This window comes from Gambusia affinis, linkage group LG12 (genome assembly GCF_019740435.1).
Source record: "Gambusia affinis linkage group LG12, SWU_Gaff_1.0, whole genome shotgun sequence".
NCBI lineage: Eukaryota > Metazoa > Chordata > Actinopteri > Cyprinodontiformes > Poeciliidae > Gambusia > Gambusia affinis.
Window position 1 is genome coordinate 13,374,551 of NC_057879.1, and position 15,798 is coordinate 13,390,348.

Here is a 15,798-nt window from a genome sequence, read left to right on the forward strand (position 1 = left end):
TTTTTATGTCTTAAGTATGTAGTTCTTTATTTTAGATGTAACCAGAAACAATGTACTGTCAAGTTGTATCTTTATCTTGTTTATAAAGCACATTTTAGTGCATTTTGTTTCTGTGTGACAAAATTTATATAAAGAAATCTGTAGAATTCAATTCAGTATTGCACAAAAGTAATAAGACACCCTTTCCTCACAACTGTTGTAGATTTAGGCGTTCTTGGTTTTGTTTCTTTATTGACAAAGTGACCCAAGAAATCTCAAAGTTCCAACAATAACTTCATTCTCCTGAGTTGTCAGTGCACCAACAATTATTGCAACAATTTAATACTGAGGTACATTTAGGAGCTAGGCATTAAGTCTTCAACTTGTGCAGTTCAAGTCACGTTTTAAGGAAGAGTACAAAAAACACTTGGTAGCAATGTTTTTTGCTTGTCGAGGTGCAATTTAAAATTAGATATTAACATATAACATCATTTGAGCTATTTAATTAAAAGTTACAGAGCTACAATTTAATTGTAAACTATTTTAACAGTAAGGTGTGTTTCTTGACACGACCGCTGGTTCATTGTTTTAAGCATCTCTTTTTTATACCATTTACTTTAAAGTGGCTTAATTTCATTTTATCCTAAAAGAAGACAGTGACTATGTACAATACTATGTTTTTTAAACATCTACCCATGGAGTAAAAAGCTTTTTATTTAATATTCTGCAGAATAAATCTTAAAATCATATTTGCTGTAGTTTGAATAGGGTGTAAGAGCTGCACTTTCAGTTTTCTGTAAATAATAACAACCATGTCAGCAAATCAGGTCATAAGAATGCAAATTCTAGATTTTCTAGAACCATGCCATTATTATGTTTTTTTTTTTTCTCCTTTTAATGTTAGTGTTGCATTTTATTTAACAAAATACGGATTACAATAAAAACAACTGAAAAAAACAATTTCTCTCTCTGCAGGAATATCTGACTTTTCAGAGGTTCAGCCTGGCCATGCGCTCCTTTGTCACAGCAGACTGCAGAGCCAGAACTGAGTCTGCAAACAAAAACAAATGTACGCACTTCAAACTTTGTGGTCATTGGTAATCGTTAAAAAAGACAAAAAAGAAAAAAAAAAAAAAAATCGGAAACACAATCTAATCAGACAAAGACGAATCAAATCCTGTACAAACCCAATAACTTCTTGGAGTAATCCACCAGCTCAGGAAGCCCTTCCTCAATGTTGTATGAGATTTTGTCCATTTCCTTAACAACTTCAGTTGCTCTCTGAAGTACAAAACGTAAAAAAATAAATGCATTTTTCTTTAAAAAATAAAAAATAAATAAAAACTACCTTCAGCTCTCCATAGACTTTTTCTTCCAACTCTGTAACCTGAGATATGATGTCCAGCACGCTAGTATCAACAGAGGAATCCTGTTAAAAAAATAGATCATAAATACATTCGAAAAACATACATCATTAAGTTCAGGATTTTGGGTGCTGTGATGCAATGCACCTCTTCGGAAGAACTGGTTATTGGTTCCTTCCCCTTCTGTGCTGCAACTTTGGAGTTGGCATTCAGCTCCTTCACTCTGCCAGAGAAACACAAATGTTTGTAATAGATCAGATGTAAAAAAAAAAAAAAAAGAAAAAAAAAAAAAGAGTTTTCATTAAAAGGATGACTAAAATTTCATGACCAAAAGCAAGTTATTAGTTATCAGTTTGAAATGGCAACTGGCAATAGGGAATCACTTCTCTTGAAGGATGGACTGATTGATTTTGATTAAAAAGCCTAAAAACCAAAACATATTCACCACAAAACTAATTTAGAAAGGTTTTAGATTAAACTTAAAAAAAAAAAATCTCATCTACTTTTGAGATGAAGTTAGAAAATAAGGATATGTCACTGTGTTGAAGAATAATAGGGACACGAGAGAAGGAAGTATACTAGTAAGAAACATGCAGAAGACATTTAGACTACCGAGTAGACAATGGACTCTGAAAATGCAAACTTTTCCCCTAGTCTTTACTTTAATCCGTCCATGTCCAGAAAAATACTAGAAATCAAATTCCAAATCTTTCTGGATTACATCTTATTTATTTTTGCTAAAGCATAAAACTGCTTTCTGAGCATTCTTCAGGAGATCTGATTCCATACTCCATTATTAGGACGCGTCACACTGTCTCTGTACCTGTCTGCGTAGCGAAGTGTATTCATTGTGTACTCGCATGAGGCCATGCCTGGAGACACCATGGCAATCTGAAATGGAGGGTGGAATATAAACATGTTCATTTAGAAAACAAAAACTTGTACACAAACCAAGATTAACACAAAGACCACTGGAGGAGGTTAGGTGAGTCTCCATACCATGCAGGTTCTGGACTTTTCTCCAATGAAGGAATCCCTGAGCACTTTGGTCAATGTACTCATCCGAAAAGGAATGTGATCACTGTTCTTCCCCAGAGAGCGAATGCACTCCTACATGACACACATGAGAGAAGCTCTAATGTTGCTCCACCTAAATATATATTTTTTTCAAAGTTTATCTGATCCTAATTTATGGTTTCAGAGAAAAGTTCTTTCTGCAGGACGAGCGCGTTTCATGCTCTTTACCTTGAGAGCCAACAGGCTGCGGTTGATCTCGGACGTCTCCACCAGAGTGCTGCGATCGTTGCTGCTGACGTCTGTGCCACGCTCGTTTCCCGCCAAATCGACCAATGAGAATTTGCCGTGTAAAGTGGCAGCACGATTATTGCACCGCAGGGCAATCTGGAGGATGGCGTGGGAGCGGGAGGAGTTCGTGTTGGCTGAGGTCTGCCCTGATGTTCTGAACAGGTGTAAAGGAACAACTTGGATTAGTTTTATTACAAGACAAAGATGAGTGTCAAAATACCAATATTCATTGGCCATTCATACAAAAATTCTAGAGTCAGAACTTGCTCCAATCTCCACAAGTTAAAGGCTGTTTTGTAGAGATTTAATCCAAATTGTGAGTAATGATCATTTTAAAAATACAATTCCTGCCTACTTCCTACAATATAAGGTTAACCATCTCACTGAAGTACCTGCATGCGCTTCCTGTCTGTATAATCTTGATGACGTCTTCTGCTGAGGACACACGGACCTCCTCCAGTCCCACCACCTGAACCTGTTGCCGGTCATCCTCCAACACACGCAGCTTGGCCTTCTTGTTCAGCAAATCATACACCTTAATCGAAACAGGAAATCGTTTCTACGGGTAGAACCCAAACAAGCTGCTTTCAGAGCGACTCGTGCTTCATGACGGCTCCTTCTTACTTTGCCATTATAAATCTCGAAGAAGCTCACGTAGATGCACAGATCCAGATTAGCAAACTTCCTGTGGTTGAGATTGGTGAAAACATCCTGGGCTGAAATATGAAACATTATTTATGAAAATGTAGACCAAATATGGGGCACCCTCAACATTTACTGGCATTTAAAAAAAAAATAAAAAATCTACCTGTTGATTTTTTTTTTACTTTACACAAGTTTTCAGTTTACAAGTAAAGGTCTCTTTTTTAATTCAAGATGCCCTTTAGCAGGCGCTGTGAGAGTGCAAGAGACCTCCAACAATGTAAGGTGCAGGAATACATATCTATTAAACATTCTCTATGTGTCGTTCTGAAATGGTCCCTGTGCTATTAAACAGATTTCTCTATCAGAGCTTTCTTAAAGAGGCCTGATGTTAAAGATTGCTCTTCAGCAGTTGTATAAATATGGTTATCAACTCTGTATATCAACCCAGCTGCACTTATTCTACATGAACACACACATCTGATGATGTCAGAACGAACCTAGCTAAAAGTTGGATTTTTCCTCATTGTGAGACAATGCAACAACAACAACAACAACAAAAAAAACAAACATATAAAAGATGAATTTATAGTAACCCCTTCTACACATCTTTACCAGGTGTGCAAATAAATGAAAATGACTATGTGTAAGGTTAGCTGAATCACTTCCATTTGATCTGCATTTTCAAAACACGACATATTTAAAATAATTTATATTCCAACTGGTCAGAGAAAGTGATAAATTGTAGTTTCACCTGCTAAGGCATAGATTCCTCTAGCACTGTTCTGCTGCTTTCCCATGAAGTCACCTCCCATTGTCTATGAAGATTTAGGAAAAGAAAAATCCATTCTGAATTGAAAATTTGACTTAAGCGCAATCTTAGAACTTGTAGGGTACACGGAGGCTTACATGGGTCTTGCCACTTCCAGTCTGGCCATAGGCAAAGCAAGTTGCCATGCAACCTTGAAAAATGGACTGCACCAAAGGTTTGGCTGTGAACCTGAAAGCAAAACCAATAAAAACTCCAGAATTAGAAGAAGAAGAAAAGAAAAGCACTTTAATAAACATTTACTTAAGTTGCAAAATTTTGTTTACTATTGCTTGTGGATATACAAATTAGATCACAGTAAATGGCTAATTACTGTAAAAATTTTATTTACTGTTCAACAAACACGATATTAAACTAAAAGGATTAATCTTTAGTTTGAAATAATAGACTTTAAATTATTTTAAGTGACAAACTGAATTAATTATTTAATATTTACTTGTAGACCAGCTCGTTGGTGGCTTTCTCATCAAAGGAGTAGTCAAAGTGGAAGACCTGGTTCTCCAAGTACTTGGTCAGGTCCACTTTTTGCTTTGGCTCATGGACCAGTAATGTTCCTTTGCCAGGAACGGACACCACATCAATCTCCTTCTTGTTAAACTCTAAAAAACACAAAAGTAAAAATGAACTGGGGGTTCTTCTGTTTATGCCATTATAATAATTTGGCACTATGTCATAAGACATTTTCAACACACCCTGCTTGTTTAGAGGCCGTTTGCGAACACACACACAAATCTTGTGAGGCTCAATCTGTGAAAGTAAGCCAGCGATTAAGGAAGTGGAGTAGAAACCGTACAAGTAGAAAACAGCCTCAAACACGGAACACCATCTCTGTGTCAGAACTCACCGGGTCAGCAGTGGTTATCGGCGTTATTTCCAAGGTTTCTCTAAAATCCTGGATCATCTCATAGAACTTCTGATTTGGTCGGGATGACTCTCCAAACTAAACCAAAGGGATATCAGTGTTTGATATTTAACTTTAGACAAACAAAATGGTTTAAAAAAAGATTTCCCCCCCAACCTTTCCCTTCTTGGGCTGCATGTCAAAGGGCTTCATGACACTGGAAATCCTTTTGTTGCCTTTGTTTGTTTCTTGAGGAACCACAGATTTCCTTCTGCCTGCAATGCAGAGATGTGGGGATCATCATTATTATGTTATTGTACAGAGAAGAACATAGACTACTATGTAGTCTAGATCTGTAACAAATTTTGCTGGACAATAAATTGGCCCAGAACTTATTGCAATAAACAATAAAGTTGTTTTGAGACAAATTTCAAGTAATATGAACGTAATAATGGCATAAAAATGAAAGAACGCATTTTTAAATATCAATAAACATTTAAACACTGGTACCGGAAGACATTTGGAATATCTAAGATAAATAATGAAAAGAGAAACAACAGTTTTGGTTTAAAAAAAAAAAGAAGAATAGAGAAACAATAAATCAAGCAAATTATTATTATTGAGTGTCCTTTAATTTATCATAACATATCATATCAATTTACTGCTTATTGTGACAGGCCCATGTACAATACCTACCCATCTAATAGTTATGGGTAAGAATTACAGACCTCTTGTTGAAGGCAGAGAAGGCTCATTCTCTTTGACTGACTCATCAACAGGAGGCAGCGGCTGTGGTAGTTTGGCTTCATTTCCTCTCCGCAGCTGAAAAGGGGGAGCTGCACAAAGAGAGCAAGAATGGAATTTATAAAAGATATTGGATTTTTATTACTGAAATAAGTATACCACTGAAATGTGGAAGCATACAGTTAAGATGAAGGCAAATTACATCAATATCTAAATGACATCTAATAAAAAATAAAAAACTTTATATCCAATGAAACAAGTCGGTTCTCTAGATATGGTATGTTTTCAAACAGGAGGTATTTTGGGGGATCACTTCTAACCAGAGCTGGTAGGCTGTGCTGATTGGTTCATTTCAGGACAGATTATCTCTGGGTTCCCTTGAGAGGACTCCATGCTTGTTGCCGCTGGTGACACCACAGGTGCTGCTGTCTGGAACAAACATGTCTGCCGTGTCTGAGACCGTAAGGCAACTGAGAGAAAGAGAAATCCAAGAGGAAAAAAAGCAATAAGTTTGAATTAGCCAATTTTTGTGCATAACTAACTGATCAAGATTGTTAGATTCTAAATACGGAATCACAGTTGAAGCGTGGCAATTTAAACAGTTCTGTAAAATTTGTGACTAAGGCAGCAGAACATGAAAGGAACAAAGGCTCAGAAGTTGATGTAAATAAAAAGAAAAAGAAAAAAAAAATACGTGTTTAGTGTCACCACAATTAATTTCGTTCTTCCTAGCTTCTACCACACAATTTTCCTCCCAGAATAGTGAGAATAAACTGCTGCATGCCCAGCATACCCACAACACCCGTGACTTATTAAAATAAAGCAAAGATTCAGTCCTCCCAGGATTTTGATTGTGATTTTTTGTCTCATTTCCTTTCTTTAAAGAAAGAAAAGCGAGGGTTGCCAACCTGACTCCTCGTTTTTTTGGGCCGATGGAGTAGAGACTTTGGGATAAAAGAAAGTCTAACTTCAGTAATTTAGGCGAAAATTACTGAAAGCGATTTGACAAACAAACTGGATCATTGGTTAACATACAGGAGGAAGGAGCAGGGATACGGGATGAGCGAAGTCGACCCTCATACTTCTGTGAAAGAAAGACAGACAAAAAAGTTTCTTTTAGAAATTAGTTATTTTGTTCAAACATGCGTTATCCTTTTTTGAATTTGTACTTTTTGTGCATTCTCTCTTTCTGCACAATTATATTGGCTAAACAGTAAGCTGGAAATATTTGAAGGTATTGGTGTTGATACAATGATGTTTATCTGCATGTTATATACATATACATATATATAAATAAACATAATGAATGAAAGCACAAAACATAATTTTAGTTCTGCAGTTTTTGGTTGTTTTTTTTTAGATATATGAATAAATATACTCATATTATCACTTGCCTTGTCAGGAGCAGCAGAGGGCAGTTCAGCAGCTCTGGTGGCAGCATTTACATGGTCCAAAAGCTCTGGATTTAAATGGCATAACTCGCTAATCTCAATCTGAAATACAAAGAAAAACTTAAATACAGACTGTCTTTAAAGAAAATAGTTGTTCAGCACAAAGCTTAATCCTTCTGTTAACTTGCACTAATGCCTGGCATTAAAACAGAAATCCTAATTTCTCCTCAAACTGTTTCCTGCACAATCATAATGCAGAAAACTTGTCATTTTCTGCACAATTCACACTGTGGGAAAATTTTTTTTTATATATATATACACATACACACACATATTTTCAACAAACAATTTACAGTTTTCAGGAATATGCCACCACATTTTTTTAGAAATGGAAAAACTGTGGGTTAACCTTAAGAGTAACGAGAACTGTCATTGGAGAGAGCCTAATAACTGATCTGCAGCCTTTATTCACATTTATTTACCAACTCCAAACAAGGAAATGACATACATATACACACACAATCAAGAAATTGCGGAACAAATAGTTTTGCCAGTTATAAAGGTGTACATTTCTTTTCCAGAAAAAGTATTTTCCAACAAAACATGGAGATGCCTCCTTCAATTCTCCTTTATCTTAAAATAAAGAATATTACCATATATTGTAGGTGTTTATGAGGTGATTTTCCAAGACTCTAATTTAAAACACTGAATTTTCTCCCTAAGAAACCATATGCAAGTACATAAATTAAAGACATTATATGACTATGATGCAGATTTTTATGCATTTCACCAGGCGTACCAAATGAGACTGCTTTATAACTTCTACTTCTTGAACCGCATCATATATAGCACAAAAGATAAGACAAAGTTTGCAATTTCAGCATAAATCTATGCAGATAATTTATTTTTCTTCTTGAAGAAAAACATGCTTTATAAATACTATTTGTCATGTTTTTAGAAACATCTTGTGAAATATTTGTTCAATAAAAAACAACTCAAAAACATTCAGATTTTTTTCCCAGTATTTCAACTACCATTCACTTTAACTACTCGCAAAAAGTAATTCTGGAATTGTTACTTTAAGCTTGAGCTTTTCAAATACGCTTTTGTTAAATGAAATCACTAACCTCCTTCCCTCGGCTCATCTTCCTCTCCTGCCACTCAACCATTGCGGTAGACTTGAAGGCATCAACGGATTTAACGATGGCTGAATGGATTCGACCTGGGTGACGAACCAACAAGCCGAAGACGTGCTTACGGTTAAGATTTAGCACACGATATATCACGTAAAAAAACAAATATACAAACTCACCATCACTACGACTGATCTGAATAGAAAGCCCAACTAAAAGTCTGGAAAGATTTGTGTCCATCGCAGTTTCTTTTTGTTTTGCTGTCGAAGGAAGAAAAAGTCAAATGTCCCTGCGTTAGCGTTTGGGCTAATAAGCTAGCTCGTGGTTATATGAAGTGGTCGGTGTAAAGCTAATAGAAATAACCGTCTTTAAACATATCTATACTCCGTTATTAAACGAATGATTTTTTATATCTATTAATTACTCCTTTGGCTGAAAGGAAATATCCCTCACCTGTGACAACACCGCCAAAGATTCAAACAAGCGTTATTTCCTACCTCTGATTGGCTTATATCATTACGTAGTAGATGGCATTCTTCTTCGTTGGATATTTTGAAAAAAGTTAGAGATACGTATAGCGCCATTACCTGGATTCTTTGGGAATTACGCAAAGGAAAGCACTAACCCTATAAACACACAATAATAACAAACGTTTATATATATATATATATATATATATATATATATATATATATATATATATATATATATATATATATATATATATATATATATATATATATATATATATATATATTTCTTTTTTTAATTTTTGATTTTTGCCCAAATCACTTTTGGTATGTCCTAAGTAATATTTTTACCAAAAGTAATTTTAGCAAAAAAAAATTAAAAAAAAAAAAAAAAAAAAAAATCATCCATGTGAGCAATTGGTGACCTGTCCAGTGTGTACCCTTCCTCTTGCCCTTTGACCCCTGGAGATGGGTATCAGCACCCCTCTCAACCTGAAGTGTGCTAGATAAAGTATGGATGAAAATAAAAATCACTTTTGGTAAAAAGTGATTTACACTTACTCTGCTGACAGCTGGAGAGGAACTGCTTTAGAATCTACCACAAAATAAAAAAATGCCTGAAATGATTTAACAAAAAACAGGCACAAAAACTTGTAAATTGGAGGCCAGACTTCACAGTTTTCCCAGCATTTATGTAATATACTTAAGTTGAAATTGTATGCCCCTGTCAACTTGAAGTTCTTGTTCAGTAATAAACCTTTAAATTTCAATTCAGATTTTTCTCTCTCTTTAAACTCACAATTTTTAATAGACTGAGATGTTAAATAACTATCAGATACTGAAAGCTGAGGTTATTGTGGAAAAAGTATAAAACTACAGGCTCAATGCAAAATTTTAAAGAATTTTACAGCCATAAAATAAAAAATAAAAAAACAGGCGGCCCAGTTACAATTATGATCATAAGAGGATTAAAACAACTAACTTTATTTTATTGAACTGAAATAAGTGGCACAGTGTCGGCTTTTTTTTGGTAGTCTTCCTGCTAAGCTAAAGTTTTTTCTGTCAACTGTTACCTCATGGATCCTCAATAGGAGACATTGCTTAAGCTGACTTTCATCGATTTTAAATAATTGGTGTAGTGTTGGCTTTTTTTGAAGTCTTCTTGTTAAGAGAAGTTCTTTTTGGAAAGTCTTCCTGTTTAAGAGAATGTTTTCCTGTCAACTATGCTATATAGAGCAGTCTTTCTCAATTTATGATCCACGGGCGCCACAAATGTTTATTTTACATGACCTGAACTCGCTGTGCGACACTACAGCTAGCTTACCAAAGCATTGTGTTAAAAATAAGGATGGAAAAATGGCTTAAAACCAAGTCACTGAAAAGGAAAGCTGCAGACGCTGGTGGAAAGAAAACAACTCCAGGACTGTTTATCTGATCAGAGGAAGGTTAGTTATAGCTGCTGCTGATTGTTGATGTGTCGTTCACTAGTGATTGGATTCCTTGAACGGGTTTATGTGGTGAGCGATAGGACTCGTCTCAGTTAGTGAGAACCTATATATTATGTGATAGTATATATAATATGTTATATATAGTATATATATATAACAATGGTTTGACATAATGTTGACATAATGATCTGCCTACCTGGCAAGGTAGTCAGATCGTTTGATACTGAAATAAGCTTGTTTTATTGAAATAGCTGCAGCTAAAGATCAGGTATGTATAGAGTGAAACATATCAGTCTTTGTTTTTAATCAAAATTTGCCCTTTGTAAGATTGCTCAAACACTAGCTAGATATCTTGCTTGATCTGTAGTATTAAGAAAGTTGTTGCTTGCACTTTCATAGAGAATTTAAGGAGATTTATTTCCAGTTTCAATAAAAGCAGGTTTTTAGGACCTCTTAAAAAGATATGTGTCAAAATATTTCAGCTGCTTGTCTAGAAACTTAATAAACATTTCAAGACATGAACTGCTGTCTCAGATATCTCAGATATTTCAGCTGTAAGGACTGTTTTTCTGCAACAGCCTACAGTTGTGGCCAAATCCTCTTAAATGCTCATCCATTTGGCCTATACAGTATTTCATCCATGTGAAAACAGGAATCCTGTGTTTGTCCACATGCTGTCTCTGTCTTCCCACACCTTCTGCAAACCAGTTCTTTGTGACATCAACAAGCATGGACAGCTGGAGAATGACCCAATCTGCAGTTCAGCCTTTGCCTTCAGGGTGGGACCCTCTTACCCCCCTCACACACACACACACACACACACGCACACACACACCTACACACACACGCACACACACACACACACACACACACACCAAAAGCTCCTTTACTCCACACCCTCAGCCTCCAAGCCTCCTAATTCTACTATACACAAGCCTGACTTGTGTATACACATTCCCCCTCAAGCGAATGCTGACACATGACAAATCAAAGTTCTAATAAACAGCTTGTGCTATAAGCAATTTTCCCGCCGCCACCAAGGGATGAAAAATAAACAAATCCCTGTTGGTCGACTGTCCGGGCCATTTGGTGGGTCTGTCTGCCGGCGACTGGGTGGCCCAGGGCTGCTTGGTGTGAGGCCTGGGACGGAGCCACAACTGTTTCCTGTGGGCAGCCCAACCCCCAGAACTTCTCCACAACTGGCTTAGTGGGTGGCATTCCCCTCCTCCTGTTCCTGTCACCCCCCAAAACTCCTACACACCACCCCCCCACCCTCATAGCTCTTTTCCTCCAGGCACCTCCCCCTGTTCCCGTTCAGTCAGATGGTCCATCATTTTCACAGCCTGCGTTCAGCACTTCCACACTGGTGCATCAAATCCGATTGTATTTCAAATAAGTGCAAGTCTGAACCTATTGAATGGATACATTGAAATTCAGTAATTTCATAAATCATGCATGTTTAAATTACATTTGCCAGGCCTTACAAAGTAAGCTGTATAATTTCTCATAAATCTCTATAAAATGGCATTTTAGGAGTCTTGGTACAAACCTCGAACTGCCTATCTAGCAAGTCTTATTATAATTTTATTATAGTATAAATTATTTTGAGTTTTTTGACATCCGTTTTTTCATATCTGCCTCAAATCTGACTGTCTTGGTGTTCTTTTGTTTGTTTTGATCCCATTTGCTAGCTTTTTATTTGCTAGTGGTTTTTGATGGGGCAGGTATGGGGGGTTCAACATGGCATATGCCCTGGACAGCAATACCAGAGGGCAGCACCATGAGGTAAAAAATCCGAAAACATGTCACCTCCACTCTGAGCAAGTCTTCTATTCCCAGTTTGCAGGTCCAGTCACCTCCCTGAAGTGTGGACAGTGTAGCTACTGGGAGAACATATCTCAGCTAGAGATAGAAGGTTTGTAATTAAGAAGTTGTTTTCATTCTCTTAAAGAAGTCTGAACTGTGTTTCATAATCTTTAGGTCATAGCTAACATATAACAGATAAGTAATTAACAAAGACACAGAGTACAAAAGACACAAGACCAAACCAGCCAGCAGAGCTGAATACAGAAAAAAAGCCTTTTGATGCAATGTAGTAACTGTTCAATGTTTCACTGACTGCTGTTCACACTTAAATACTTTTTGACATATTGACGAATTGCTATGCTCTGGATAATACATTCCTGATGCTCTTGGTCCAGAGATGTTCTGTTCATGGAAATACAAGTTAAATCTTTCGCTAACTTTAGAGTCACTCCATTTCTGATAATCCAAACATTGCTGATTTATTTTGTTTTCTATTATATCAGTAACCCACTTAATATTGCAGCTATTTCAACCAAATACTTCTGTACTTTGCTTTTATTTTTGGTTTTCTCCTTAAATTTTTTTTCTCTGAATATTTGATATCAATAATTTCGCACACAATCTTCATGATGTGCCTCCTCCTACACAAACAGTGCATAATGTGCCTCTGTTAGGCATTGGTTTGTTCAAATATGTTTAATAAAGAAAAAAGGGATCATCATACACATTGAAGATCTCCATGTATAAAGACTATATAGCCTCTACATGACAGGTGAGCTGGGAGAGGAGTGTAGTCACAACAAGAGAGCATTTAGAGGTGTCAGTTCCTCAGGTGACTGATCGGAGGAATGGGGTATTGGAGAGATCGACTTGTATCTGTTGGCCCCAAGTCTGTTTAACTGTCCCCAATTTTCCATCTGTGCAAAAGCATATTTTCTCAGCGTAAAGAAAATCAGCAGAGGCCAAGGCTCTGTTCCCCCTGCGCAGATCAAATAAACACATGCGTGAGCTGAGCGCACTTAAAAACCACCCAGGAAGGCTGACAGACAAGGAGATGAGCACTGAGGAAAACTAAAATGGAATAGAAATAGAAAAAGTTATTCGTCAGTACTAGTTGTTTGATCTTTTCCAATATTTTTCATTTTTATAAAAGTTGTGTATCAAGTACAAAGTATGAAATGTAATCATAAACAAAACTTCAAGATTCCTGATTTTCAGGCACTTCTGGCAGAAGTGACTTTCTCATATTTAATAAAAATTATATGATTACTTGCGGCCCAATGCAAAATTAAAAGAACCTAAAAAAGTATTAAGTTGTATTGATGAGTCTTATTAATGTGTAAAAAGCTCATACTCATCAAATCAAGGTAAAAAGGAAAAATCTATTTCATGACGTTTTGGGGCATCACTGGTTTACTAAAACATGGAGTTTTTGACCCAATATGAAAAATGGCCACCAGAGGGCATTATAGCAGCAAACTGCGATGGCAACATGCAGGTTGTGGGACAATTTTGAGTTACCATCAAACCTGACATGCAGTACAATGGACTGTGAGAGGCTACTTCACACCCATACATACAAGAGGAGAGCATTCATCCAGCATGAGTCAATAGTGACATTAGAGTAATATTTTTCTGTTTTATGTTTGCTTTCCCATAGCTTGTGTTTTGACTTGGAGTTTTTCTGCTGAACTGTTTGTATATCAAGCATCAGTGATTGTTCAGTTTCCCCATCTAAGACATGAAACTAACTAGATTCAAAGTTTGTAATATAACAATCCACTCTAGAAGACATCTTCATATTTTTTATTGACTGAGGTCTAAGTCAACATTTTGGGGACCTGTTTTACTACCAACCAAGCATCTAAAATAGGCTACCGTATAGAAAAGACTTAATTTCTCTGAATCAATTGAAAGCTTTTGAATAACTCATTTAGTATTTAGTCTCCCTTTGTATCTTGTTAGAGAACCATAGTCTGAAGTCAGGGGTACACTCCAGTAACAGTCCAAAGGTCCTTGTTACTGGCTTTAATCCAAGTGTAAAATAGGTAAATTAAACAATTTAACAGAAAGAGAAACCTTGTTTTATTGCTGCAAATTGATGCAGCTTGATCCCAGCATTGCAGTAAAAGAATAGTTGTTTACAGTAGTTACTGGGCATTCCACACAATTTACAAATACCTATTTTTATCACACAGTAGGTTTATAGATTGTAAATCCCTGGTTCCTGGTCTCTCTGGGCTGATTTGAAGCTCTTAGACAAGACGGATATGTCTTTAAATTATGAGGACAATTTGAGGAAAGCATTTAAAGGATGACAAGATATAACTTTACCACAGAGAGTTGAGATTAGATGAATAACAGAATAAATTTCAAACATAAAAAAAATAGGAAAAACATTTTTTCTTGCTTCACCAGGTTTAGATCTCTGTAAACCTGTAAAAATGCAATAAGACACTTGCATTGTCTTATTGATTGTCTCTTATGAAATAGAAATCTTACCTATGGTAGATCTCTGTTATTTCTTCAGCACATTTGAACATCTGGCATAAAAATTAAGGATGTCCATAATATGTACAAGAATGTGAATAAAATGTGAAGTCTAGTTGAAGTTTAATCAGTCTGAGTAGTTTATTTTTTGAAGTACAAATTATCGAATGCAGTACTAATTCTTTGAAAACCAGTGAAATAGACCTTTAATTGAGCACCAATTCAAAGCTGAGAATCAGATACCAGCCTAAGCATTATCATCCGTCAGCTTAGTCATATCTTCTGAGAATGCTTAACTTTGCCCAGCATGAGGTGTAACTGCCAGATGGACTGCACATGCTAATTATTGATGGGAAACTTGTTTGGGGTGCAGCTCACACAAGGTTTTTGTTTCCCCATGTATTGTGCCACCCCAAAAATATGTTGCCCAGAACAACGAGCCATGTTCTCTTAAGGAACTAAATATCTCTAGTATTAACACAAATGGCTTCACATCTGATGGCTATTTGATACCAGTGATGTGACATTGGCTTTTCTGTGCCCTCATGAAACGACTGGGAAATATGCATAACAGAGCTGCTAAAAGATTAAGAAATAAAATTACATTTTTAAAACATCTCTGTCTGACTTTCAAAAAATTCAACAAGTATTAAAAACACAACATAGAAGATTTCTTTCTTCACCCATAGGTGTTTAGCTGCATTGCTTGAATAAAGAGTTACATAAAAGCTTCTCAAAAGTGCTACTTAGATACCCACATGAAAGAGTCAGATTATTTTTTAAATATAGAGAAATTGAATCAAAGGAGGGATAGATCTTGAAGTTGTAGTCGTGGCAATCATTAAAATTGGTCTTTCTTTGAGGTACACTGTAAGGATTTGGGAAAGAGGGGGTGGGGATTATGGTTTGTGAGCTGCAGTAATGAAATACAATTAATGTCAAAGCTTTGCTTCCGCAGCCTCACACACATGTGTCCTGTGTAGCTCAGGGTTCCTCTGTTTCTCCATTTGGTCAGTAACTAGTCCACAGGGCCACTCTGTCAGTCACAATTTCCCACGTCGTCTTTGTCAGTTTTCACTTTTAGCTAAGAGAGCCGAGTGGGTCACGCCACAGAAAACACTAAGTAAGCACACTTTCAGCCAAAATATAATCCGAACCTGTCCTGTGACAAAATTAAATGCATTAGAAACAAGGGCTGAGCCATGACTGTGAAATTAGCCTATAAACTCTATTCTTGAATTCAATCAGTTCCTTTATGTGAACCGTAAAGATAGAAACCCAGCAGGCCTAGGCATGGCCTCTTAAAAGGGAACACCAATCGAAACCACAAACCCTGAATAGAAACGCCAATGTGTC

At 36.4% G+C, this 15,798-nt stretch overlaps 1 protein-coding gene across 2 annotated transcripts; it reads right to left on the reverse strand.

Moving 5' to 3' along the window:
- Window positions 1-203: 203 nt before the first annotated feature.
- Window positions 204-8,755, reverse strand: kif2c (kinesin family member 2C). 2 transcript variants are annotated; one of them, XM_044133560.1, is made up of 23 exons: window positions 8,682-8,755; window positions 8,408-8,488; window positions 8,223-8,317; window positions 7,099-7,197; window positions 6,740-6,788; window positions 6,613-6,648; window positions 6,025-6,174; window positions 5,689-5,796; window positions 5,138-5,235; window positions 4,964-5,059; window positions 4,812-4,866; window positions 4,556-4,718; window positions 4,200-4,290; window positions 4,045-4,108; window positions 3,273-3,364; window positions 3,041-3,183; window positions 2,589-2,802; window positions 2,343-2,453; window positions 2,167-2,234; window positions 1,491-1,566; window positions 1,328-1,408; window positions 1,167-1,260; window positions 204-1,030 (listed from the first exon to the last, which is right to left on the reverse strand). In XM_044133560.1, exons 2-23 carry the CDS (start codon window positions 8,466-8,468, stop codon window positions 969-971), a joined length of 2,106 nt encoding a protein of 701 aa, XP_043989495.1. In that variant the 5' UTR covers window positions 8,469-8,488; window positions 8,682-8,755; the 3' UTR covers window positions 204-968. The 2 variants fall into 2 exon arrangements, with proteins under 2 accessions (XP_043989495.1, XP_043989496.1); XM_044133561.1 differs by lacking the exon at window positions 6,613-6,648.
- Between the last annotated feature and the right edge of the window lie 7,043 nt (window positions 8,756-15,798).